The 25932-nt window shown below is 50.8% G+C and overlaps 4 protein-coding genes, 1 long non-coding RNA gene and 1 pseudogene across 13 annotated transcripts in view; 4 read left to right on the top strand and 2 right to left on the bottom strand.

Annotated features, from left to right (window-relative positions):
• Nucleotides 1-21: 21 nt before the first annotated feature.
• Nucleotides 22-2396, top strand: TMA7 (translation machinery associated 7 homolog). The gene is made up of 4 exons (XM_088028523.1): nt 22-125; nt 205-260; nt 343-430; nt 2187-2396. Exons 1-4 carry the CDS (start codon nt 110-112, stop codon nt 2219-2221), a joined length of 195 nt encoding a protein of 64 aa, XP_087884649.1. The 5' UTR covers nt 22-109; the 3' UTR covers nt 2222-2396.
• LOC114225131 (U4 spliceosomal RNA) lies at nt 1935-2010 on the top strand (annotated as a pseudogene).
• Nucleotides 2397-5323: 2927 nt separating the features above from the next.
• On the top strand, nt 5324-19682 carry ATRIP (ATR interacting protein). 6 transcript variants are annotated; one of them, XM_028124255.2, is made up of 14 exons: nt 5324-5664; nt 7701-7831; nt 8508-8678; nt 10251-10369; nt 11517-11674; nt 13265-13366; nt 13698-13827; nt 14039-14728; nt 17743-17879; nt 18042-18133; nt 18577-18657; nt 18864-19116; nt 19387-19423; nt 19526-19682. In XM_028124255.2, coding segments are annotated over exons 1-14 (2349 nt in total). In that variant the 5' UTR covers nt 5324-5417; the 3' UTR covers nt 19527-19682. The 6 variants fall into 6 exon arrangements, 5 of the variants coding, with proteins under 5 accessions (XP_027980056.1, XP_027980054.1, XP_027980055.1 ...); XM_028124253.2 differs by having other exon boundaries at nt 18045-18133; nt 19387-19682; XM_028124254.2 differs by lacking the exon at nt 19387-19423.
• On the bottom strand, nt 5898-21629 carry LOC114224959 (uncharacterized). The gene is made up of 4 exons (XR_015769409.1): nt 18773-21629; nt 17562-17993; nt 14332-16175; nt 5898-12949 (listed from the first exon to the last, which is right to left on the bottom strand). It is a non-coding gene; the product is annotated as an uncharacterized LOC114224959 (long non-coding RNA).
• On the top strand, nt 19770-23002 carry TREX1 (three prime repair exonuclease 1). Its single transcript, XM_028124263.2, has 2 exons — nt 19770-20347; nt 20611-23002. Exon 2 carries the CDS (start codon nt 20632-20634, stop codon nt 21574-21576), a length of 945 nt encoding a protein of 314 aa, XP_027980064.1. The 5' UTR covers nt 19770-20347; nt 20611-20631; the 3' UTR covers nt 21577-23002.
• Nucleotides 21875-25932, bottom strand: part of SHISA5 (shisa family member 5) — a 22693-nt gene continuing 18635 nt past the window's right edge. For all 4 annotated transcript variants that reach the window (XM_028124268.2, XM_028124265.2, XM_028124266.2 and 1 more), the window contains 3 exons: nt 23601-23719; nt 23233-23445; nt 21875-23113 (listed from right to left, as the gene is read on the bottom strand). In XM_028124268.2, the coding sequence (XP_027980069.1) occupies nt 23034-23113; nt 23233-23445; nt 23601-23719 (412 nt within the window). In that variant the 3' untranslated portion in view covers nt 21875-23033. The remainder of the gene's footprint in view (nt 23114-23232; nt 23446-23600; nt 23720-25932) is intronic.

The following is a 25932-nucleotide window of genomic DNA, read 5'->3' as shown; positions in this document are numbered from 1 at the left end:
TTCCTGACTAGGAGCCAATCAGAGGGACCGCGTGGAAATATAGGCGCAGGGGGTGGGAAAGGGAGCTCCGCTTCCGGCGGTAGGGTCTGGGGAAGGGGCGGCAGGCGCCATGTCCGGCCGCGAAGGTGAGTGTGCGGGGGTGGCCGGGCGGAGAGGGACAGGACTCCGCGGGGACTGAACTGAGCATGATTGTGTCGCCCACAGGTGGCAAGAAGAAGCCCCTGAAGCAGCCCAAGAAGCAGGCCAAGGAGATGGACGAGGTGAGGGCGAGCGCGGAGGCGCGGGCGGGTGCGGAGGGTCTGGGAAATTTGCCTGGCGTGAACCCCGTCTGCCTCTCCCTAGGAAGATAAGGCATTCAAGCAGAAGCAGAAAGAGGAGCAGAAGAAACTCGAGGAGCTAAAAGCGAAGGCCGCGGGGAAGGGCCCCCTGGGTAAGTGAAGGCCGAGTAGAGAGAGCTCAAGCCGGGCAAACATTCTGAGCATCAGTCTGGTCCATTTCCTGCCTCGTTGGTGAGGTCCTCGCGTTCACTACGGCGGACGGCCCCCGCCAGGCTTGGTTTCGCAGCAGCGGGAAGGGGAGGGAGCCAGACCAGCTTTGGAAATGAAATCTCTTTTCTCCCAGGCAGTCTGGTCTTCCCTTCTTTAGGGAAGCGGCAGAAATGGAAACACCAAAATTCATATATTCTAGACACAAATTCGTAGAGTTGAGTTTCCAAATATTGTCCGCTATTTCTTGCCCCAAATTCGTATTTCACCAATTTTTTGCTTATAACATTTCTTAACCGCTCATATTGTTAATTCCAGTAAATTCTTTTGCATCCTGAGTCTTTGCTTCTGGGTGCGCCTAAAGATAGAGTCCAGGTTCTTTAATGTGTTATTGCGCTATATGGTCTTTTAACCTAATCCCCCCACTATTCTGCCTCTTTTTTTAGAGAGAATTTTTTTTTTAAGATTTTATTTGACAGAGAGACACAGCAAGAGAGGGAACACAAGCAGGGAGAGTGGGGGAGGGAGAAGCAGGCTTCTGCTGAGCAGGGAGCCCGATGTGGGACTCAATCCTAGGACCCTGGGACCATGACCTGAGCTGAAGGCAGACACTTAATGACTGAGCCACCCAGGCGCCCCTCTATTCTGCCTCTTTATGTGGAAAGAATTGCTTACGTATCAAAAGATCTTTCAAGCCCAACAGCCCAAATATTTTTCTGTGCTCCTTAAATGCTGTTTATGTTCCTCAAACCAGTGAACAATTTCTTCTATAGTTATTTGTGACCTATGGGATCACTGTGAGCCACACTGGGGCTGGTGGAGGCTAGAATGGTGGGAGTGTCATCCAGGGCTCCCCAAGGCTTCTGTCCCAGTGGGTTTGATTTGATTCACAGTGCTGAGATTCTAGTTATTGAGATTCCCTTTTGGATCATGAGGTATTTTGTACTTTTCTTTAATCTGTGATTGTGCATAGGGACAAGGTCAGTCTTTAGTGAAATCTTACACTACTTATTTTTCATTGAAGACCGCGTTTTTTAAAGGTTCATTTTGTCAGACATTTAGGATCTTCATTACTGCATTGGGCATATTTAATTTTGTAACTGTTTCTTAAGTATCTACTGTGTGCCAAATATATGGTCAAATGTAAATTGAATAAAGATATTGAGTAAACCACATCCCAGGATCATAATGTAGTAGCAATGCGTGATGTGGCAGTTGAGAGTATGGACTTGGATATCAGACTACCCAAGGTGGAATCTTGGCTTTGTCGCAGACCATCTTATATCTTTGAACAACACCCCACTAAGATTTCATTATCTGGAAAATGAGTTGATGGGAGATGAGGATTAAACAAACCAGCATGTGAAGTACTCAACAGTGTAGATCTAGGCCAGTGCACAGCCGTTATTCATGCTCCTGCCTCATCTTCATTCAAATATTACCCAGCTTAGCTTTGCACAGTGGCAGTATCATAGCCAGTGAGGTTTATCCGAGGCGCGATTATTGCTAATTCAAATACTACCCAGCTTAGACTGTTGGTAAAGCCCTGTGCATGCTTGTATCAAAAAAGAATGCCCCGCACAAGAGCTGAGCCTTTTTAGGATCCATATCAGGCCCCTGGCACTTCAACCGTAAGGAATATATTTTTCCCATCCAAGTACTAATTTTCCTTAGCTGAGACATTTTTTTTTCCTTTTGCAGCCACAGGTGGAATTAAGAAATCTGGCAAAAAGTAAGCTGTTCCTTGTGCCCGAGGCAATGATGATCCTTAATTCCATTCCTGTTTAAACACCTGGATTCCCTGTCATAGCATCTGTTGCTACCTATAGCTGGAATGAAGTGTTGTCTTAGATCCTGTTGTACATTTAAGAATAAACTTTTGTAAAAAAAAAATAAAATAATCATACAGTGGCTCATATTCTCTTTATTTCTTGTTAGTCACTACTACCTTAGTTGTGAGGTCAGAGTGAACCTAGCCCAGAATCCTGCCAATGTGTGCTCTTCAGTCTTTGTTCAATCCTGAACTGTGTCACCTGGAATTAAACCAATTCATTTGAAATGGCTATTGTTTTTGTAACATTGTATACCCAATGGAATACATTACATGAGGTTAATGGAAGAATTTGTACTTTGGAGAAAAAAAAGGTCTCTATGAGGACGTCCACGTGGCCATTTGTTGTATTGGAATTATTCATCTTTCATGTCAGGAGTCCACTAAGTGCATGCTGCACATGTACCAAAGAGCAATTCCTGTTGTCAGGGAATTTCTCTGTTATGGGAGAGGAGCAACACTAACACATACAATATGCATTATAAAGGGAATAAAACTGGGAAAAGGAGAAAGATTCCTGAAAGTTTCTAAGAACCAAGCTTACTCTGAAACCTCCAGGTCTAGGGGCACCTGGGTGGGTCAGTTGGTTAAGCGACTGCCTTCGGCTTAGGTCATGATCCTGGAGTCCCGGGATCGAGTCCCGCATCGGGCTCCCTGCTCCACAGGGAGTCTGCTTCTCCCTCTGACCCTCTCCCCTCTCATGCTCTCTCTCTCTATCTCATTCTCTCTCTCAAATAAATAAATCTTAAAAATAAATAAATAAATAAATAAATAAATGAAACCTCCAGGTCTGCATTTATACTAGGGCTTCAGAAAGGTCCTTGCTAGGTTCCCATGTCTTAAACCCCACATTTGACCCGTCAGCAAAATTAAATCTGGCCTCTGCATACTTCTCCAGTATCACCCCCACACACCCCTCCCCCATTCTGACCTAAAATCCCTCACCCAGGTTATTGCAATCACATCCACATTTGTCTTCCTGCCCCCTACCCTTGCTCCCCTACAGTCTAACCTTCACTCGGGATGCAGAGTGTCCTTGCTAAACCACAAAGTTATACTTTGTCTCTTCTTGGCTCAGAATTTAGTGGCTTCTTAGGGCAAAAGTAAGAGTCCTCACAATGACCTGTCAGGCCTTAAGGGATCTGGATGCCACTCTCTACCTCCTGATACCATTCATCCCCTGATCATCTTGAGCCACAGTGGTCTACATTGCAAGCAAGCCGACTCACTGTTTTTACCAACTCTGCCTTCTGTCACTTCTCTATACTGGAGACTACCTCCCTTTAGAAGAATTCAAACATTACAGTAGTGAGCTCTTCCCTTACCACTGTATATATAAAGTGGTAGTCCCAGTTGTCTGTTACCCTTTTTGATTTTTTTCTGTTTATATTTGTTGATCATCTTTGACTCCAGGAGGAGTAAACTGGAGGAGGCAGAGGCTAAGTGCATATATATTGAAACAATTCAGAGGCACAAGTCAGTTTCCCCTCCAGGCCCTTGATATCACTGGAAATTATGCTAATAATGCTAAGCTTTCTCTGATCATGTGTTTTCAAGAAGGGCTCTAGAACTAGTCAGATTTTGCTAAGTCAAAACTGGAAAAGGTTTTTATAGATTGAAGCCTGTTTTATGACTAAGGTACTTGACATTAATGGGGGGGCGCCTCTTTGGTCCTCTCCTGGAAAGTTGCACAGCCAGCATACTTTGGACTTCTGGCATTCCCTGTTGGGCTGAGAACAACTCCCAAGATCCAGTGCCAGCACACTGCCCTGAGAATTGTCTACTATTTTATTTGGTGGAACCTAATCCTCTCTGACAAATGAAGTATAATCCTATCTTTACAAGACCAGAGACCTGCAAAAATTAAGACTTAGGCATTCAACATTTGGGCCTACTGAGGGAACCTACTAGTTGTCTCAAAAACTAAACTCCAGTATTCAAGACCTTTTACACTCTGACAACCATCTCTCTTTCATTTACTGTTTCCATAAACATTCATAGGACACTTACAAGCTAAGTTTGGCACTGAGTGTACAAGGGTGGAGTCTTAACTCTGTTACTCTCTAACACCCTGTTCCTGCTAACTGTCCTGCATACTACTGCTGCCCAATAAAATCCTGTCAGGTGCCCAAGTACTGCTCCCCTTTGAAGCCTTACCTTCTCTCCTTGCCACAGATAACTCCTACCTGGCATTTGTGTGGCCCCCATGTCGGTGTTGTGTTCTCATCTGAGTAAACTAGAGTATGCTAGCCTCCTTGCTAACTCAGTAACTCCCACTCAACCTGGAGGACAGCCCAGGTGCCACTTTCAAGGGTCCTTTCTTGACCTCCTGGCCTCATTCATTTATGACCTGTGCTTGGGACAAAACCACTCAGGCGCTCAGAGAAATGAATGAATGCCAACAGCCTGAACAGTTAGTTCCCACACGCTCCAACACAGGCACACCCTTCTCAGAATCACCCCTCTTCCGTAGACCTTTCTTCTCCAGACCTATCTCAAATGCACACACTCAAAACATTAACTCTAAGACACCTCCTCACAAAAGCTGTATTCATACTCTTCGCCCAACCCCACTCTCCCAGACTCCTCAAGAAGACCTCTGGGTATGTGAGAGGTGAGTCCGGCGGGAGGAAAACGGCGAAGTCGCAGAGACCAAACCCCTGAACGCTGCCTGTCACGATTCACAGGTGTGCGTGTGAATGTCAGGGCGGACTCCAGCGCGGCTGCAGGGAGGGGGCGCAGAGCCACTCGCGCTGTAAGGTTGGTAAGGCTCGGCCCCGCACCCTGGTAACGCGGATCGCGCAGCACACATCCCGCCGGAGACCCACGGAGACCCTGCCACGGGTACCAGAGCGCCCAGTAGAGCTGGGCTGGGGGGCGGGGCGCCACCGAGAAAGGCCCGCACTCCGCAGAGCACGGCGACGCGTTCGGATTAGGTCATCCTTCCGCGCCCGCTGGCTGGCAGCCGATTGGCCCGTGGGCTCGGGGGGCGTGGCCCTACCGGCTGAGGCGAGTGGCGGCGCGCGGGCGGTTGGTCCAGCGATCCGGCCTCGCGGCGACCAGGCCTTGCTCGGTGCCCTCGGAGACTGGCCGCCGGAGGCATGGCTGGAGCCCCTGCGCCGGGCAGCAGGAGGCGGAGCGGGCTCCCGGCGCCTAGCCCTGGCCCTCCGCCCAGCATCGGGCACCCTCCGAGCAAGCGAGCCCGGGGCTTCCCCGCGGCCGCGGTCCCGGACCCCGAAGACCCGTTCGGCGCGCACGGGGATTTCACTGCCGACGATCTGGAGGAACTCGACACCCTCGCGTCGCAGGCCCTGAGCCAGTGCCCGGCCGCTGCTCGGGACGTGTCCAGTGAGTGCGCCTCGGGGCCTTTCCCCGGAGGGTGGTGCAGACCTCGCCAGACCTCCCAGATGGCTGTGGCTTCGGAACCCCACAGCGACCGCTGCCCTGGTGTCTTGCACCCACACTGCCCTGCTTAAAATATAGGAATGGCTTCATCTAAGCAGTGGTTGTACCTCAAAAGGTTTTTTGATTTGGGGGAGAAATGTATCAAGAATGTCAAAGCCGATTTGAAATACGGAAGATAAGGTTAACGTTTTACTTTCGTTTATGAAGTTTAGGCCACGAAGTTCTTGGTTCTAAGCATAGATCCTTGGAACACGACTACCACCATCAGAACCATCATACCTACACATGGGGACCCATTCTTGTGACAGGTTTGGGAGGCATTAGATCTAATGAATACCACTGCCCCCCTTGGGCCATAAGAACATAAGAGGGGGCCCGACCGAGGCAAGAGATGAAAGAGATTTATTCCTTTATACAACCAGTAAGTTGTACTAGGTGCCCAAAACCTTAGGAACTGTAACATACTTAGCAATTGACAAAAGACAAAGAAAACCTCCTTCCTTCAGTAGCTTACGTTTGTAGCTAAAGAATGTATGAAGTCTTGTGGGGCTCACAGAAAGAAAAGTTTTGAGGGCACCTTGCATCTCTACTTGGATATCTCACAGGCATCTTAAATCCCATTCACTTCCTGGAAACCCAGTCATTCTCCAGTATTGCCAACGTGGCACCTGGCAGAGCAGACATTCAGAAAACGTTCATTAATGACTAAAAATTCTGTACAACAGTGACTAGTACCACTCTCCATCAGGTGGCCCAAGGCAACAGTGGCCCTTCCTTGACCATACATCTAATTCCTTTCCAAATCCTGTAACTTTACCTTTTTAATCCATCTCTAGAATCCATCCTTTTTGCATCATCTCTACCATCTCCCTGATCTATGTTACAATTATTCCTTCCTTCTGGACAATAATCTGCTAAATTCTCCCCGTTTCCAGTCTTGACTCCCTGTAAATCAGACTTTACACCACAGCCAGAGTGATCTTTTCAGAACTCAAATCCGCTGTGTCTCACACAGATAAAAGTGAACATACCTGCTAAAGCCCTTTAATGACTTCCCACTGCCTCTAGTATAAAGATCAAAGTCCTGGGGTGCCTGGAATCTGCTTGTCCCTCTCCCGCTGCTCCTTTCCCTACTTGTGCTCTATCTCACTCTCTCAAATAAGTAAATAAAATTAAAAAAAAAAAAAAAAGATCAAAGTTCTTAACATGGCCTGCAAGGCCAGTGTGGCCTGGCCCATGTTCCCACTCTCTCTGAGCTTGAGCCACACTGACCTTCCTTCATTTCTTGAATTCTCCCTGCTTCTTTACAATACATAAAATGCACATTGCTGTTTCTTGTACACAGATTCTTCCCATCCATTCCCCCCATTCCCGCTCATCTGCTTAACTTCTTGTTCTTCAGCTCTCAGCTCAGTCATCACTTCCTTGGGAAGCCTTCCAGTCATTCCAGTTGGATCAAGTCCCCCTAGGATAGGTTTTCCTATATTTGTTCTCTTGTGCAGCTCTTATCACAGTTGTAAATTTGCATTTTTTTGTAAATTTGCATTTGTGTGAATATTTTTGAATATCCTGTAAGCTCCATGAGTGTAAGGACTGGACCCATTATGCTCACTGCTGTACCTTTAGAGACTAGATTGTGCCAGGTGCTCAGTAGGTGTAGGTGCTGTTGTAGGTATAGGGTGCTCAGTAAATAATTGTTGAATAATAGATCACCAACTTCTGACCAGTGAGGTTCCCACAACACCTTTTCAGCCTTCAGATGAGACTCTTAAAATTGGAGGGTGGGGTGGGGAAGTGGTAGGATCTGTTATTTTGTAAGGATCATTTATGAGTTTGAATCATGTTCTTGGGTTGGAAAATACCTATATTGCTTATCAGAGCTTTCTCTAATTTGCTTCCAAGAGATTCTTTTCGGCATTGACTGACAAAAGTGGGGAAATGTTGGATCCTGAAAAGTATATGGGAATTGTTTTTTACAGATGTTCATAAGGTCCCCAGATTAGATGGGATGTCAAAAACTCCTGCAGGGAAAAACAGAGAATTTGTTCCAGTTAAAGATAATTTTGAATTAGAGGTACTTCAGGCACAATACAAAGAACTTAAAGAAAAGGTAAGTGACTTAACTTGTGGTTCTTATAGCTAACTCACTTATGCATGTGTTATAAAGCACTGTACAATAAGATATGTAAAAGTTTTAAAACAAGAGTTCAGATTCAGCCCCACGAAATGGAGGAAGGCTAAGGAAAGAAAGCCAGAAAATTCAGACTGAAAGAAACCAAATCCTGAGATTCCTAACAACTAGGAAAGAAAGGAAACAGTGTACACCAGATCCAAAAAAAGATACAAACTTTATGTCATAGTACTGAGACAAATTTATAGTATATGTCTCATATAGGGGATACAACATCATAATGTTTGCTGTTTTCAGTAGCAGTTTTACAAAAAAGCAGACATCCTTTATATGACCATCTGAAGGTCCTTAGGAAAACCAGGAACATAGTGTGAAATTTTGGATCTGTGAAGTGTGTGACCCAGATTGTTTAATACTTCTAGAACCTACAGAATCTGTATGTGTGAATGACAGTGTGTCCTTAAGCTATCTTGCTGAATGTCAACTGTTCCACGAATGGGCCTAGCAGACCATGGTGACAGATGGTATGGATATATTTGAGGACTCATTGGTCTGTAGAACATGGTTTACATGTGCTTTTTCCGCTATATGTTGAAACAAGTACAAATAAACTTTCCCTTGTAAGCTTTTCACAAGATTGATTTGGGATTTACAGATGAAGGCAATGGAAGAAGAAGTCCTCATTAAAAATGGAGAAATAAAAATCTTACGGGACTCACTGCATCAGACAGAATCCATTCTAGAGGAACAGAGAAGATCACATTTCCTTCTTGAGCAAGAGAAAACTCAAGCACTTGGTGACAAAGAAAAGGAATTTTCCAAAAAGGTGACCCAGAGCTTTTTTATTTTTTTCTTGTTCTAGACACAACCTTTGCCTGTTCACTGAGTTCTTTTAGAAGCAATGACCAAAGTGTCTATAAATCTTCCAGGAAGATTTCAACAGTTGTTTGTCTTAAATACTTTCTGCTATCAGTTAATTGCATATACTTTTCTTCTAAGTTCTACATGTGGTTTGGAAAAGGACTTAGAAGAAACTGCTTTGCTGTGGTAGTTATGATAGTTGGTCTTGGCAGGAACAAATCAATAGCTTAGACTTTCCGGAAATAGGCGTAAGTAAGAGCTTTTTTGCCAGGTTAGAAACTCAGTTGACCTAGCTTAGGCCAAAAGAAAATGTATTGACTTCCATAACTAAGTCTGGGAAAAAACAGGTGTGTGGGGGCCTTGAATGACTCAAGCCTTGCCAGGACTTGTCTTTACTGTCTGCTCTATAGACAGGCTCCCTCCTTATGGTAAAGGATATGTTCTCCAGCAGCTCTTGGGTTCATGTTTCATAGCTCCAGAGCAGAATGAATACTTGCCTCCCCCCCATCTCAAGGCTCTCATTGGTCTGACCTGAGTCACACTGTAACCACAGAGATGATAGCTCCCATTTAAATCACACAGAGGTAGGGAAATGATGATTTCTCAGGGGAGGGAGATGCTATTCTGGGAAGAAATTAGTAGGTGTCCATACATACCGCCATTTTCCTTCAGCACTTTCCATGGCTTCAATCTCAAGGACATGGGTCTTATTCTGCCATTCATTCAGCAAATTAGCAAACTTTAAAGAAGCACTAACCTGTGCCCAGCACTAACAGCAGTACTTGTCTCTCCACATACATGATGGAAGAGCAAGGGAGTTGTAATCAGACAAACCAGAGTTTGAATCCAGTCTTTCTTTCTCACATGAGTGGAGACTTCAGGGTAATGGCTTAAGCTCTGTGATTCATTTCTATGATCTGTTACAGGAAATAACCAGAAGGGTTGCTGTAAGACTTAAACAGCCCTGCACTTGCTGGGACGGTGCTGTGACTGGTACTATACTTGGCACAGAGTGTGCCCAGGGAGTAACAGCAGTTACTGTTGGGTATAGGCCAGAGCAGGTCTGCCCATGCTGCATGGGGTTTTGGTAAAATTTCCAAATACTCTGCCTAGACTTTCAAGAAGACCTGGAATCATACACCACTACGTTCATCAAAAGGTCGACATGTCACTGTGAGATAAGGCACCTTGCCAGGCTCCAGGCTGGGCGGTTCACATTCATCCTTCCTATTTAATCCCCCCAACCATGAAGACAGGTATTTGTGTTACAGATAAGCTAAAGTTTAGAGAGGCTGAGTAAATGGTATTTAAACCCTCACAAACTACCTCGCAATAGATCAGGTCAAAATGTCTTTCTAGAATACCATGCTGACTTTCAGGAAGAAGGCTAAAGCTCTATAGAAAGGACATTTGTGTCACAGTGGACTTTCATATTTATTTCTCACTGTTTTCGTTTACGAACTTGATGTTTTGAAGTCCAGAGATAATTTTGCATATATGATGGGGCCACCATGAGTATGTTGCCTTTGCCTTCCAGCTTCAGTCATTGCAGTCTGAACTCCAATTTAAAGATGCAGAGATGAATGAATTAAGGACAAAGCTTCAAAGTAGTGAACGAACAAATAAATTGGCTGCTCCCTCCATTCCCCATATCAGGTAATGATGGCGTTGAAGGGAGAGTTGTTTTGCATGGTTTATAGAAAATATGAAAAACAAGGTCAGGCTAGTCTTGAATAAAGGCCATTTAAAATTTGCCATTTGGACATAGATCCTCTTTCCTAAAGGCCTCGAAGGCGGTTTAGATCAGGTGTGAAAGATTTGGCGCATCACAGCATAAAGGCCTCACACCCTAAAAGGGCTTCCTCTCTATAGATAGACTTTACACTCAGGACTGAAAAAGGCTGGAAAGATGCTCTCCGAACTTTTGGGGTGGCTCAGTCTTCATTTTTCCCCCCAGTTTTCATTTTTACGTAATTTGTTTCAAATAACTGATTGTGCCCCAAGTATAAGCATATTTCAACTACTTGGAACATTTTTTTCGCATTTGCTGCCCTGGGACCTTTGTCCACCAGTCCCCACCTTTGCTGCAGATGTGATCAGCTTGTTAATGGTCTTGTCCTGCCCCCTGCCTGCCAGAGAACTCTGGCACACTGTTGATACCAGCCTTGAAATTTGAACAGTATGGGTCAGGGTGTCTTTTTCTGGTATTGAACATTCAGCTACCTTTGCTCATAATGGGCAGGGTGTGAAATTGAACTCTTCTTGCCTTGCCTAGTCCAGGTAAGACAGGAAAGCAGAGGGGGTCCATCCTCACATCTCTGACAGAAGGGTCTTGGCATTGTCTGATGCGCTCAGAGGGTTAAGACTGCTTCTCTAACACAAAGACCCTGGCACTGAAGAACTGGCTCAGTTTTCAAGTTGGAGGACACAACATGCCTTTTAATAGACCCTCTTTCTACTGAAAATCTTTGAATTCAGCCCCTGGGGACTATTGAATAAGAGGTTGTTCCACATTAAAAAGATACTTTGGTGGAATTGGAAATAGTAATGGAATTAGGGCCAATATTTTTGGGTGATTAGAAGAATACGGGAATGAAAGAGGTTTTCAACAATTTGGATCATGCCTTGAATTTTGCATTGCTATCCTGACAAAGAATGACAAATACAGAATAAAGAAAACCTTTGGTCAGAGCACGTAGACACGAAAAGTTTAACACTTGAATAAGTTAGAAGTTTTATAACCAGGTATTTTAAATGGTTTTAGCAGAATCATTACTTTGCTTTCATAGTTAACTTTTTCCAGTCCTAGGAAAAGCCCTTCTGTGGCTATAAAGCCAGAAGCATGTTCTCTACAATCTGGAAAACCATCTTTCCCTACAAAGGAGTCTTTTAGTGCTAACATGTCCCTTCCTCACCCCTTCCAGACAGAGCCAGGATACAAGTCCCTGGTGGGCAGAGAGGGTGAGTTGGTCTTGTCTCTCATCCATTGCTGTGTAACCAATTATTCAAACTTGTGGCTTAAAACAACAATGAGTATTTCTTCTGGTTCTGTGGGACAACAGTACTGACAGAGCACAGTGGGGATGGTTTGTCTGTGGGGACTAGAATCACTGAAGGCTTGTCTGGGGCTGGAGGATCTATTTCAGAGTGGCTCATTCACATGACTGGCAACGGAGTTCTTTGCCAAATGTGGTCCTCTCTACTTGGGTGACCTCATAACCTGGTGGATGGCTTCCTCTAGAGCTAACAAACCAGAGAGAGCTAGGTGGAAGCTAGCCCTTTTATGGGCTAGCCTCAGAAGTCCCATAGCATCACTTCTGCCACATTCTGTTTGTTAGAAGCCATGTTCAAGGGGAAGGAAACTAGGCCTCACCTTTTGAAGAGAAGTGTGTCTAGAATTTGCAGGCATATTTTAAAACTTGCCCGGTTAACATCCATTGACATGCCAGAAACACAGCCAGTATACAGGAACTTGTGTTCCTTTCAGCCTTGAGTTTGTGCCGCTAGGTCTAGACTGAGGGGATGCTACTGCTTTCTAGAGGGACCCAATCTAGCATTGGTAGGTTTTCACTCTGAGAATATGCTGTGTCAATTTATCTTATAATTCTGATACATCGCCTCTCTCCTAGCACCTGGCACCTTGCAAGCCATTGGCCATCACGCCACCTCTGAGAACCTCAACCACACATATTTTTGGTATCTGGCAACTACAGGAACAGTATAGGATAGTGTTAGGAGCAGGCATTGCAGCCTACCTGCCTGGCAGGAGTCCCAGTCACACTACTTACTGGCTTTTGTGATGTGGGCAAGCAAGTCCCTTAACCCCTGTGCCTCTGTTTTCCTGTGTGTAAAATAGAGCTAATGATAACACTTCCTCTTAGGGTTGCTCTGAGGAACAAATGAGCCAACATGGGTAAAACTCTTAGAAGAGTCTGTCTGGCACATAATCAGCACTGTAATAAGCGTTAGTGACTACAGTTTTCATGTTATTTTGCCTCATTTTAAAGTGGGGCAGACAACTTTACTTTCCTTGTATGAGTTCCTGTTTTCCATGAGGAAGGCAAAAATGTGAGGATTCTTGAGTTGCTCTGGCTCTTGTTTTAATCCAAGGTTGAAGAGATGGAACAGTCTCTGTTTTAAACTCATTATGGGGCACCCGGCTGGCCCAGTCCATACAGCATGCAACACTTGATCTCAGAATCATGAGTTCGAGCCCCACATGGAGGGTAGAGTTTACTTAAAAAAACAAAACAAAAGAACCTCATTACATTCAAGGGGCACCTGGGTCGCTCTGTCGTTAAGCATCTGCCTTCGGCTCAGGTCATGATCCCAGGGTCCTGGGATTGAGTCCCGCATCGGGCTCTCTGCTCAGTGGGAAGCCCGCTTCTCCCTCTCCCACTCCCCCTGCTTGTGTTCCCTCTCTCGCTGTGTCTCTCTCTGTCAAATAAATTAAAAAATCTTTAAAACAAAAACAAAAAAAACTCATTACATTCAAGAGTTTCTGATATGCCTGTGCTTTTGTGCTCAAGTTTTGATTCACATTTTATCTAGTTGTAGAGAAGAAGAGCCATAGTCTGGGAGGTGACCCCATAAAGCAAGAAGAATCCCACAAAAGTCCTATTGACAGCTGGATGCAGAGATCAAACACTCAAGGTACCAGAATACCCGCCCCTCGTGCAGGAGGCCTGCACAGCTCCGTTGTCCTCTGCAGTGCTCCATTAGAATTGTCTCTGAGAACCAGCACTCCAGGCAGTCCTTCAGAGGGTCTGGGGGAGTGGTAGTCTGTGACTTAAGCAGAAGACTATAAAATAGAAGGGGCCAAAGCAGGTATGTCCCAGAACCCTCAGCACCCAAAGGGACCTCAGTGGGGCTTAAGGGCAGCTTAGAGGAGAGTTAGCATCCAAGGAACCCTCACTTTTCCTGCTGAAGCCTTAGAAAAGGCCTCCCTTCTCAGAACCTTCTAGAATCACGTTGTCTTCTGCAGGTTCCATTTTGATAAACCTTCTCCTGAAGCAGCCTTTGATCCCAGGGTCATCCCTTGGTCTGTGCCACCTCCTGAGCAGTTGTTCGGAGGCTCCTACCAGCACCCTGCTGCAGCCACCGGGGTTTGGCAGGTAAGCCTCAGACTCCTAAAAAGCTCGTTTAGGAAGGAGTTCCCAGGAAGCAAGTCCCTTTCTGGTCCTGACCAGCCTGGGAGGTCTATGTGCTGGGGCTGGGGGTGGGGTGCAGTTTGGGAAACTAGAGAATTTGGCCAGCAGGTTGGTTGGGGCCCTTGACATTATCTCCATCTCACAATTGTGTGTTTTCTTTTGTATTTGCTGCTAGTACCTTGACTGGGATTTCAAGCCTGAGGACCACAGGTTCTTGCGATGGGTCATTTCCCCTCTTGGCTCTGAGAGAGGCACAGAACCTGGCACTCACTGGATTGAATCTGGTTGCCCGGGATGAAGGCTCGTGTGATGGAGACACAGCAGAGGGAGGCAGAAGGGCCTTCCCACTCTGCCAGCTTCCTGGAGCTGTGCATCTCCTCCCCCTGGTACAGTTCTTTATCAGCTTACACTGCCAGGCTCTGCAAGATTTGGCAGCAGCCAAGAGAAGTGGAGCACCTGGGGACTCACCGACAAGTTCCTCTTGTGTGAGCTCTGGGGGAGAGGCAAGCCTGGAGGACTCACTTTGCAGCCTGGAAAGCTTCTCTGTAGCATCCCTTAGTGTTCTTCAGCACTTGGTGTGCCACAGCGGAGCAGTCGTCCACCTGTTACTGTCAGATGCAGGAGCGGATTCTGCTGCTAGGGAAGGAAACCAGAGCCTGGTTCACAGACAAGATCATGGGGATGTGTCCTCAGCCCCAAGGGGGCTTGCCAGTGACCAAGGCCAGCATCCGCTACTGAAGATGCTTCTTCACCTGTTGACTTTCTCTTCTTCAGCAACAGGTCACCTTCAAGCCAGTGTCCTGAGCCAGTGTCTTAAGATTTTGGTGAAATTAGCTGAAAATGCTTCCTTTGATTTCCTGCCCAGGTATAATAACACAGCATGGAAGTCATGATTCTTTGCGGGTCTTACCTGACCTCTTGAGGTCTATCCTGTGGCCCTTATACTTTGTCCGCTTCTTTACTTATCTATGCTTCTCAGTGCTAAGCCTTGGTTTTATGTTCTGAGGCTTCGTTCAGGGAGTTCTGAAGTGATGGAAAGTGGGGCCAGGTGTTAGGAGAACCAAGAAAGTGATTTATTTGGTTTAATTCTGCTCTGTACAGCAGGTAAGCAAAAGACACGTAGGGAGAGGGGGACACATAAAAGTACCCCTCTCCCTACCCACAAGGTTGTGTGGATTGAGCGAATGGCAGTTGTCTTGGGACTTAGTTCTTTAGTTCCCTGTGCCTGTGAGACCTGGGGAAGAGTGTGCCCAGAGCCCCTCACCCACGCACGCTCCAAGGGGGCACCTGCTCCTATCTGGTGTTTTCAAGACACGTGTTGAAAGAAGGCTTGTAGCCGCTATGGAAAAGCATCCTTGTCCCCAGGACAGACAAAGGCTGAACCAAGAGCCTTGAACCTGGGCCATGGATCAGGTGAAGACCATGAATCACACCACATTTAAGTTTGGTGGCGTTCCCTAGGGAAGCAGAGGGTGTAGGGTAGGTCTGCAGCCCATAAGCTGACTTTGCTGGGAATCATCATCTGACCTTGCCCATCATCATCATGCTCTCTGGCATGAGCCCTAGGTTACCTGGTCCTCTTTTTTTTTTTTTAAGATTTTATTTATTCATTTGACAGAGAGAGACACAGTGAGAGAGGGAACACAAGCAGGGGGAGTGGGAGAGGGAGAAGCAGGCTTCCCACGGAGCAGGGAGCCCGATGCGGGGCTCGATCCCAGGATCCTGGGATCATGACCCGAGCCGAAGGCAGATGCTTAACGACTGAGCCACCCAGGCGCCCCTTACCTGGTCCTCTTAATGTTTGTGGGAAGTGGTTGTATAGTGAACCTAGCTGTGAACACTGTAGTCATAAATTCCTAACTTGGGATCCAGAGCCTCAAGACTGGGAGGAACTGTAAACACCATCCAGCCCATCCCCTCATCCAATAATCCTGTCTCCCCCTCAGCACACCACCAAGAAGCCAGTTCCTATTTGGAGTAACTCCACTGGCTGCACTTACCTTAAGCTTTTAGTCTCTGGGCTTAGCATACTTGTTTCCTAAAAACACTTCTGGATCCTGTTTTCCATTTGAGGATAGTCTAGCTGGTCTGGTCCATCCTAACGGTAGTCCTCAGAGCGGGACACAGTACTCACAATACTGTAGTGTAGTGTGGGCAGCATGATAGGTTCAGAACCATCACCCACGTGTCTAGCACAGACCTAGCTCATAGTGGCTGGGTGCTTGTTTCATCGGTGTTGAATGAATTCCAGGAACCACTTTTTACCAGTCCTCTTGGTAGATACACCATCATTCCATTCCTGTTGAGCTTGTCTGCAAGGACATGATAAAACAGCTGTTTAGGGGATGCTTACTATAGGCCAGACAGATGCCTTCTGTTCACTAGCTCATGTGACACCCTCAGAGCCCTGCATCCTCACACCCAGCATGGAGCCTGGCTCGCTGGAAGCACTCAGTATTTGCTGTATGAATACGAATGGAGACAGGATGCTGGGCCAGTTTCAGGCCAGTCTCCTTGACTTGCCCTTAATCATGGTCCGACACCACCTCCCACTTGGTGCTTCTCTTCAGAATTCCTACCTCCTTGCAGGCTGAACCCCACTACCACACAGCTTCCTGTTCACCTTAGAGTGAAAACGAAGGACACGTGCCACCAGGGCCCTGACTGTGCAGTGGAACACAAGCAGCCATGCAGACAGCGGTCTCATAAAGGGCACCTTTGCCCACCTAGGCCTGAGGGCAAGGTCTCCCCTCGGACACATGTCTTCCTACCATACCCATAGCTGTAGGTCATCCCTGGTTACTGGGCCATTCCCAGGTACTGAGATGGTCGTGACTTTTGAGCAAAGAGGTCTCATCCCCTGCTTCAAACAGAACAGCAGGACTATTTTCTCTTGTATGTTTGGGGCTCTGAAAAAAATTTTTAAAAGAAGGCTGATGCTATCCAAAAGTAATTTGGAAACCACTGTGTCATATATAAAGATGGATTTTTCTTGCAGATAGTTTCAGGGACTTTACACGAACACTAGAGACCACTTCTAACCTAATGATGAAATTGAGTAACAACCAGGTTAAATCCCAGTTTCCCATAAAGTTCTACCCTCCCTGGCAACTGAAAACATGCCGCTTATCCACCGTACAGGATCTGCTCAAAAATAATTTCACCCCAAACAGTGAGAACTTGCTTCCTAATGGCATACTGAGGAATATTCTTAACCCTCAATGGTGTGTGCTGAGATGCTGCAGATGCATGAAGGGGGACATGTAAAAGTACCCCTCTCCCTACCCACAAGGTTGTGTGGATTGAGCGAATGGCAGTTGTCTTGGGACTTAGTTCTTTAGTTCCCTGTGCCTGTGAGACCTGAGGGAGAGTGTGCCCAGAGCCCCTCACCCATGCACGCTCCAAGGGGGCACCTGCTCCTATCTGGTGTTTTCAAAAATGGTCTGCTCAGCAAGTGGTATAAAATCCAACCCTAGCCAAGTCTGCATTTGTCACTTCTGGAGCCTGGCCAGTCCTTGGGTAGTGGGCTCATAACATTCTCACACCCAAGTTAAGATCTGCCTCCCTATTTGGGAGCAGTGTGGAAGCCAGGCACCCCAGGTCCAGGGAGGCAGCCCCCATTTACAGGTGGCGCTGTGCCTGGTAAGGGCCTGCCCTCTCTAAGCCACAGCAACATTGCGGTGGAGGCTTGTACCCACTTGTTCACAGGAAGCAGATGTCCTAGCAAGCAGGTGGTGGTCGGCCAGCATTTGAACCTAGGTCTGAACCACAGCTCCTCCTTGTACCGCCTGTTCAAAACGGCCTGTTCCCTCTGGTGAAAAGCGAGGTGAGTTGGATTGGGTTACCAGCATCCCGTCTCTCTGGGCCCTTGTACTGTAGGTTCCAGTGTGTGTTCCGGGTGCTGCCACAGTGCCTGAGCCCCGAGAGCCCCCTGCCCAGCGTCCTGCTGACTGTCGAGCTCCTCTCCCTCCTGGCGGACCATGAGAAACTGGTGCCTCAGCTCTGCTCCCGCTCAGGTAAAGCACGGAAGGGAGTGGGTGGCTGGGCTGCCACTGCAGGCTGGAAGCAAGGGTGGTGGCAGGGACAGGTCAGAGGCCTCCTGAGGGCTTCTGCAGCTTGTGCCCTGGGCTCTGGGTAAGAAGGGGAACCCTGAGTGAGAGGTGGGGCATCCTTTTCAGAAGGCTGTCTCCTCCTGCTGCTGTACATGTACATCACATCAAGGCCTGACAAAGTGGCCTCGGACACACAGTGGCTTCAGCTAGAACAAGAGGTAAAACTCCAGAGCCCCTTCTGTGAACTGCTCACCACCCCACCCCACCTCAAGGCCACTGTTCCTCCTCCTGGGGAGAACGGAGCTTTCATTCACTTTGGTAACAAGAGTTTACCTAGCTAACGAGGGGATCTCAGTCCGGAGGCTCCACACTACACAGTAGCAATACAGGTGGACCCCAGGGTGTCCTGGAACTTGGCAGAGTGGCCTGGTAACTGGTCCCACCCTGGCTTTGGGGCCTGGAGGCAGGTGGGTCGCTGGTGAGACATAGGGGTTGGCCCTGAGTCTAGCCTGGGAAGGCCCCAAGACCATTCCTTGGACCCCATTGTATAGACAGGCAGTTGCTAAGGCAACCGGAGCACTTGTAGGAGAAGCCTTAGCAAGCCCTCACTGTGATCAGGGTCTCATTCTGCCACAGATGGACCAGTCTGTTCTTGTTCTAGGCCGTGTGGCTCCTGGCTAAGCTGGGTGTGCAGAGCCCCTGCTCCCCAGTCACGGGCTCTAACTGCCAGTGCAACGTGGAGGTGAGCGCACGGGGGCCGGCGGCGTGGCGGCTTTGTCGGGGGCTGAGGTGACCCTATGCAGGGACCCCCCCGCTCCTTCTAACCCTCGTGCCCCCTCCCCCCGAACCCTCCTCACCTGTGGTGGCTGGGAAGGGTACTGTCCAGCAGAGCAGGTTGGGAGGGTACAGGAGCCCTGAGACCCGGCCTCAGTGTTGGCCCTCCTGCAGGGGGTCAGAGCACTCACGGTGATGCTGCACAGACAGTGGCTGACAGTGCGGAGGGCCGGGGGGCCCCCAAGGACGGACCGGCAGAAGCGGACGGTGCGTTGTCTGCGGGACACGGTGCTGCTGCTGCACGGCCTGTCCCAGAAGGACAAGCTCTTCACTGTGCACTGCGTGGAGGTCCTGCATCAGTATGACCAGGTGATGCCAGGGGTCAGCATGCTGATTCGAGGGCTTCCTGATGTGGCAGACTGTGAAGGTGAGCCAGCAGGAGGACTCCTCCCTGTCCAACCCACACGCAGGGTTTCCCTGAAGTTCACAGACAGGTCAGACTTCCTGGCCTTAAGTCAGTAGTCTTCCCTCCACGCAGCCTTTGCCGGCACTGGGGTCCTACTTGCCTTACTGCTCTGGCTCTTCTCTGAGCGTAGCAGGCTGCCTTTTGCTTGTATCTGTTGAGTTGGCCTGGCAGAGCCACGGTTGTTCCAGAAACATCCCTGTCTGAACTGCCTTTGTGTCACTTTGCTTGCAGTAGCTGAGGGAGCAAGGCCTGGGCGTGGAAGGGACTGGTTAGTTCCTACGGGCGTGGGGGAGGAGCGGTGGGCCTTCCCTCCACCCTTGTGCCCAGCACCTCCAGGCCTTCACCGTAGAACCCTCTTCTCTTCGCTCAGAGGCAGCCCTGGATGACCTCTGTGCCACTGAAACCGATGTGGATGACCCTGAGATGGACTGCAGCTGAGGCCAGGGAGCATCGAGCCACACGGTGGCACCAGAACCACTACCTTCCCCATCAACTGATTAAAAGCAGCGAAGGGCTGTTTGAGAACACGCCAGCCTTGTGGTGTTTCCTGAGTCTGATATGTGTCGGGCTGAGTAGGGGGGCGGATGGAGCAGGAGCCAGACCCTAGGAAGCCTGGGAGCCTTCCCATCCCTGGCCAGAGTTGAGACCCTGTCCCCATGGTAACAAATCCGCCCTGAGGAAGGAGCCCAGCCCTGCCCTGCCCTGCCTGTGGAATTGTCCTGAGTCATCGCTTTGGGCTGAGGCCATGGGAAGAAACCACTGTGTGGCAAAGCAGGAGGCAGGCGGCAGCCGGGGCCTACAGCAGGGAGACCTGAGAAAGTGGGGCCAAGGAGAGGGTGCACGGTGGCTGCTGGCCGCAGCCGGGCTTCCTGGCAGGCTGGAGTCCTGCTGCTGGCCTTCCCCGAAGGGCTGGGCACCACGGCCCTTGTCCTGCTGGCTGGCTCTCATGGTGTGAGCGCTCTGATGCGCTGTGCCAGCCAGCAGGCCCACAGCTATAGGTTGGAGGCCTCTGGGGAGTCAGGAGGGAGCAGTGCTGTGGGAGGGACAGACCCGGCCCCGCTGATGAGCAGGGCGGGCCTCGCTCAGGACAGCCCACAGGCAGGCTCACACTCAGTTTCACTTCCCGCCACTGCTGCCGGCAGCAAGAACCAGCCAGACTGCACCCTGAATCATTGCTGCTGCCTGCTACTCGGTAAGTGAGGACCCCCACGGGGATGGGGCAGGGTGGGAAGGCCTCACCCCCCCCAACCCAGTCCCAGGCTAGGTGGGCACTAGGGGAGGAGCCAAGGTTTCCCCCAAAACAGACAGTTGAGGGTGCTTCCCCCTAAGGAAGCCATGCCACCCTCTCTGGCTTCCTGCCCTGGAATCGGGTCCTGGAGCTCACTGACAGTGCCGGCCTCAGCTCTTCCCACTGGGGCACTCATACACCCACTCCCCACCCCTGCTTCTCCCCAGGCTCGGCAGCAGGTACCCAGCATGGGCTCGCAGGCCCTAGCCCCGGGGCCCGTGCAGACCCTCATCTTCTTGGACCTGGAGGCCACTGGCCTGCCTTCCTCCCAGCCCAAGGTCACGGAGCTGTGCCTGCTGGCTGTCCACAGATGTGCCCTGGAGAGCTCCCCCAATGTTCAGGGGCAGCCTCCCACAGTGCCCCCGCCGCCCCGGGTGGCAGACAAGCTCTCTCTGTGCGTGGCTCCAGGGAAGGCCTGCAGCCCAGAAGCCAGTAAGATCACAGGCCTGAGCACAGCTGTACTGGCAGCTCATGGGCGTCAGCGCTTCGATGCCGACCTGGCCAGTCTGCTCCGAGCCTTCCTGCAGCGCCAGCCACAGCCCTGGTGCCTCGTGGCACACAATGGTGACCGCTACGACTTCCCCTTGCTCCAGGCGGAGCTGGCTGTCCTAGGCCTTGCCAGTGTTCTAGACGGTGCCTTCTGTGTGGATAGCATTGCCGCCCTGAAGGCCCTGGAGCACGCTGGCAGCCCCTCGGAGCATGGCCCACGGAAAAGCTACAGCCTGGGCAGTATCTATACACGCCTGTACGGGCAGGCCCCACCGGACTCCCACATGGCCGAGAGTGATGTCCTCACCCTGCTCAGCATCTGTCAGTGGAGGCCGCGGGCCCTGCTCCAGTGGGTGGATGCTCATGCCAGGCCTTTCAGCACTGTCAAGCCCATGTACGGGGTCACAGCCTCTGCTGGAACCAACCCAAGACCATCTGCCACCACAGCCACTAAAGCCCTGGCTAGAGCCAGGGACACTAGTCCCAACCTGGGCAGGGGCAGGAAGCCCAAGGCTGTTCCTCCAATGGAGGGCCCTGGAGCCTCACCCAAGGCAGGACTGCTAGCCCCACTGGGTCTTCTGGCCTTCCTGACCTTGGCACTAGCCACACTGTATGGGCTCTCCCTGGCCACACCTGGACAGTAGGCCAAGAAGGAAAGTCTGACTAATAAAGACCCCCCCCCCAGCACTGAGTGGCCACTCACCTCTACCCTCCTTGGCAGCCTTAGAGGAGCCTCCTGCACCTCTGCCCACACTCGGGGACCTGGGGAGGGGGACACAGAGGGTGGCACAGTCTTTGTCCTCCACCCTCCCTAGCAGGATGGCCAGACACCTGAGCCCAGCAAAGACGGGGGAAACATGGAAATCCAAGGGATGGATGAAGATGGTCATGGCCTAATGCCCAGTCCCAGCACCCAAGGCTCTGAAGAAAGAAGGCGGCAGCCCCAAATGTTTGCATTTATTATAAACAAAAGTGCAGACCCTAGACACTCAGAAACACATCAACAGGTACAAAGCTAAGACAGATCTGGTGAGATATTAACAGAGGAACAGGGAACACCGAGGTATTCATGTCTGGGCCAGAGCCGCCACCTAGGGCCCCCTTCCACCTTTGGTCCAGACGGCCCCTTGGCCCAGGTGTCCTGGGTGCCAGGACATACTGTGGACTGGGGTATAGGAGCTGGCTATTCTATGAAGCTGGTGTGGGGAGAAGTAGGGCCTATCAGAGGTCTGACGGTCCCTCTCCACAGTGGTCCAGTTTCCCTCCAGGACCCAAGGGATTCAGCCTCACAAAAATGATCACATACATTTTAAAACAGGAAACAAACTGTTTTTGCCTAAAAGGAAAGGAAAACAAAAACACTGCAGGGAGGACACCTGAGTGTGCAGGTGGACAGAGGCCACCCTGCCTACCTGTGGTGGGGGTCGTGGCCAGCCAGGGCAGCCAGAGCCATGGGTGGACGTGGCCCTCCAGGTGGTGCCAGGGAGGATGCGGGGACAGTCCAGGCAGACCGTGCTCGGGTGGGTGGGCCTCTGCCTCAAGTGTTTTGGTCTCGGGAGGCTGACCGCCCTCTGCTGGGCATGGCACAGGTTCTGGGGACTATGGGACGTCTGCTAAAGGATTAAAACCCAACTTAGCCAGGCCCCGAGCCTCACCCCCATGCCATGATGGCTCTGGTTCCTTGAAGAGTACCCCACACCTTGGGGACAGGCCGTGGCCTTGAGCAGTGGCTAGCCACTCTGCCAAAACCAGAACACATGGGCACATTGCCTCCAAAAAGCCCCACTGTCCTAGCATGACAAGCCCCCACCGGCCTGGTCTCCCTGGGGCAGTATGGGAAAGAACTCCCACCCCAGTCTTTGAATTTTGAGATTTCAAAAGAGCACAATTTCAAGTGAGGAAGAGAACGAAGAAGGGTCCCAGCAACTCTAGCAATGACTGCTCCCCAGCACGTTGGCATCACAAGAGGCCTCGTGTACAAACCGGACACAAACACCACGCACGGGGAGAAAAAGACCGTGCCTACATACCCATCTCTCTCTCTCTCTCTCTCTCACACACACACACACACCAAGTGGCAGCCAGAGAAGCAGGGACAGGCTCAGGGGGCTGCCTTCGGGGGGTCCATGTAGGCCGGGTTGTAAGGAGGCTGGCTGGCAGGATAGGGCATGGCCGCACCTCCTGAAAACAGAGAGGACACCGGTTGGTTGTGAACACGGAGGGCTGCAGTGTGAGGGGACAGAGGCAGGCGATTTGTTGGGGGGAGGTTAGGCAGGGTTAGCATTGGCAGCGATACTCACCAGCCAACGTCTCGTGGTAGGCCGGGGGGCCCATCGGCTGGGCAGGGTAAGGTGGGGGGTACTGTGTCGGGTAGGGTGCTACTGGCATCCCTGGTTGTGGGGGCATGGGGTGGTAGCCCTGGTATGTCGGTCCGGGGTAGCTGGGTGGCACACTTGGAGGCTGAGGGTAAGGGGTGTGCACCACCGTGGTGGCCGTGGTGGTGGTGACCACCGCTGCAAAGAGATTCCCAGTCAGGACCACAGCCACCCCTCACTCCAGCTTAGCCGAGTCAGGGCCCTGGTCAGCCCCCTCCCCCACCCCCAGCACCTGAGCTCTGCACCTACACACCCAGGGTCACGGGGGGCAGGGAGGGGGCGGGCATGCTTACGACGTGGTGGCCGGCGACACATCTTGTAGAGATAGCAGCAGGAACAGGTAAAGCAGATAATGACGGTGACAACAGAGAGCACGAAGATGGTCAAGCCGATGGCTACAGTTGCCCCAAACCTGCCAAAGAGCCGGTGGTGACCCAGGGCCTCGCGCCCCGGCCCAGGACCAGCAGTCCACACCCCACCCTTCCCAGGGGCACCCCTCTTGCCAGAGGAGACTCTGGGCAACACAGAGCAACTTCCGGCGGGGTAGCTTGACTCTCCTTCAGACTGTTTCCTTGGTGTAAAATGGGGTTATTTCGCAAGTCTGTGTAAAGCACCTCACCCAGGGTCTACGCCCTTGGAGTGTCTCCCCACCATACACCCCTGTCCGCCCCACCCACTCAGCAGCCCGTCCTCGGGCACGTGGCTCAGGCCCGTCCCTGTGGGCGAGACCGACCCGCTCACAGCCTCTGGAGCCCACACTTCAGTGTAGGAGCCAGTTGTTGAGGTAAAATGGCAGCACAAGGGACAAAGGTGGGGAGAAATTCCAGGAGAGCAGAGGCCAGCGTGGCCAGAGCAGTGAGGAGAGGCATGCAGGGAACACAGCCTCAGCACTAGCCCCAGAGAGGGGCTGCAGGCCCCCCAGGAGTGACGGCAAGCCTGCTGGGTGCCCAGCACTGTGCCAGGCGTTCGCATACATCCTTGGGCTCCCACGCTCTGACCAGTAGGGCAAGTGGGTAAACAAAGAGCCAGGTGGATGATATGGGGGTACTGGAGCTAACCTTGCCTTCTGGAAGAGGAGGCCTGCCTGCCTGATTCCAGCCCCTCAGCAAGTACCACAAAAGAGTGGAGGGGCTTTAAAGAAAGGACAGGCCCTGGGCAGGAAGTTCATTAAAATTGACTTTCAAGGGCAGACAGAGTCCCTTGCTCTCCTGTGTTGCCAGGGACTAAACTCTATTCTAAGAAAAGGCACATGCTTGGTGACTGCACCTAGTGCATTCAAATGTGGAAGGAGAGGCACCTGGCTGGCTCAGTTGGTAGAGCTTACGACTCTTTATCTCTGGGTCGTGAGTTCAAGCCTCACCCACGTTGGGTGTGGAGCCTCCTTAAAAAAATAAAATAAAATAAAATAAAATAAAATAAAATAAAATAAAACGGGGAGGGAGCTTGGTGAGCTACAGGGCCTCCGCCTCTACTGAGGGCCCAGGGGAAGGCGGTGGGCCCGGCCCCACCCCACCCCACCCCGCCCTGGGTGGAGGGGCTTCCCCTCACACAGCCCAGCAACAGGCTAGGGCAGACCTTTCACATCGTGGACTCCAAAATACACAACCGCACTCACAAACCAGAAGCCACTGGCCACTGTGCGGCCCTCACCTGCCCCGGACTCACAAGCTCCTTCCAGACCTGCTGCTGCCCCCAAGGAATGGAGAGAAACACACACACACACACACACACACAGTACTGGGCCCAAGCTCACCTCATGTTAGCCTCCGCCGTCAGAAACACACACACACACACACAGTATAGCGCCCAAGCTCACCCCATGTTAGCCTCCACCTTCACTCCCCGGCTTCCAGCAGCCCTGGACTCGCCCTCTTTCCATCACGGGCCACTCAGTTCTAATCCCCTCCCCTTTCGAGGAAAGGGAAGGGAAATCTTGGCCCGCCCCTCGCCCTGACGTCAGTGACGGGAAGAGCAGCGCAGAGCCCTTAAAGACACAGCAAGGCCCAGCGGCACCAGAGGGGCCCGGAGCAAGGAGGGAAGCCAAGGTGGTCGGGCGGTCCTCCCAGAGTTGCCTCGCCAGCCTCGCCTGCCCAGCCCTGGCCTCTCACCATGCCTATCCACCCTCCTGCCCAGATGCTGCCTTGGGATCTGAGGTGCCCTGAGTGCCCAAGCCACACTCCTGCTCAGCCCGCCAGCCCTGTTCCAGCTGTCCTCCTTGATGGGCACCTTCAGTGACCTAGGTCCACCAGCAGCTGCTGGGGCCCTCGGAATGACACACGAGTCCCCTCAGGGCCTTTGTATATGCAGTTCCTCCTGCCTGGTCAGCCCTTCTCTTCCTCCCACCTCAATGTAATTAATTCCTGTTCACCCTTCAGAATTCAGCTCAAAATACCACTTCCTCGAGGACATCTTCCCTGACCATCCAGAGAAGTTCAGGCACCTTGATAAATGCTCTTACAGAATTAAATTCCTGTCTCCTTCAGTTTATAAACACACACCCTGTGTGAGCATTTGATTAACATGCACCTTGCCTCCAGCCTGTGGATTCACAGAGGCACAGACCGCACCTGCTTTGGCCCATCGCTCTGTCTCCAGCACCTAGCATACAGTAAGTGTTCAACAGGT

Source organism: Eumetopias jubatus, unplaced genomic scaffold (genome assembly GCF_037043125.1).
Source record: "Eumetopias jubatus isolate StellerSeaLion01/CBP00866 unplaced genomic scaffold, mEumJub1_p1.0 scaffold_1, whole genome shotgun sequence".
NCBI lineage: Eukaryota > Metazoa > Chordata > Mammalia > Carnivora > Otariidae > Eumetopias > Eumetopias jubatus.
The sequence above is the reverse complement of the archived record's forward strand: the minus strand, read 5'-3'. Positions and strand labels throughout refer to the sequence as shown.

Bases quoted from the DNA above. Each gene is read 5' to 3' on its own strand.
- TREX1 (XM_028124263.2), top strand. From the start codon at position 20,632: ATGGGCTCGCAGGCCCTAGCCCCGGGGCCCGTGCAGACCCTCATCTTC.
- ATRIP (XM_028124252.2), top strand. From the start codon at position 5,418: ATGGCTGGAGCCCCTGCGCCGGGCAGCAGGAGGCGGAGCGGGCTCCCG. The intron at 5,665-7,700 runs GTGAGTGCGCCT...TGTTTTTTACAG, and splicing joins CGCTGCTCGGGACGTGTCCA to ATGTTCATAAGGTCCCCAGA. The intron at 17,880-18,041 runs GTAAAGCACGGA...CATCCTTTTCAG, and splicing joins TCAGCTCTGCTCCCGCTCAG to AAGGCTGTCTCCTCCTGCTG.
- TMA7 (XM_088028523.1), top strand. The intron at 261-342 runs GTGAGGGCGAGC...GCCTCTCCCTAG, and splicing joins AGGCCAAGGAGATGGACGAG to GAAGATAAGGCATTCAAGCA. The intron at 431-2,186 runs GTAAGTGAAGGC...TTCCTTTTGCAG, and splicing joins CGCGGGGAAGGGCCCCCTGG to CCACAGGTGGAATTAAGAAA.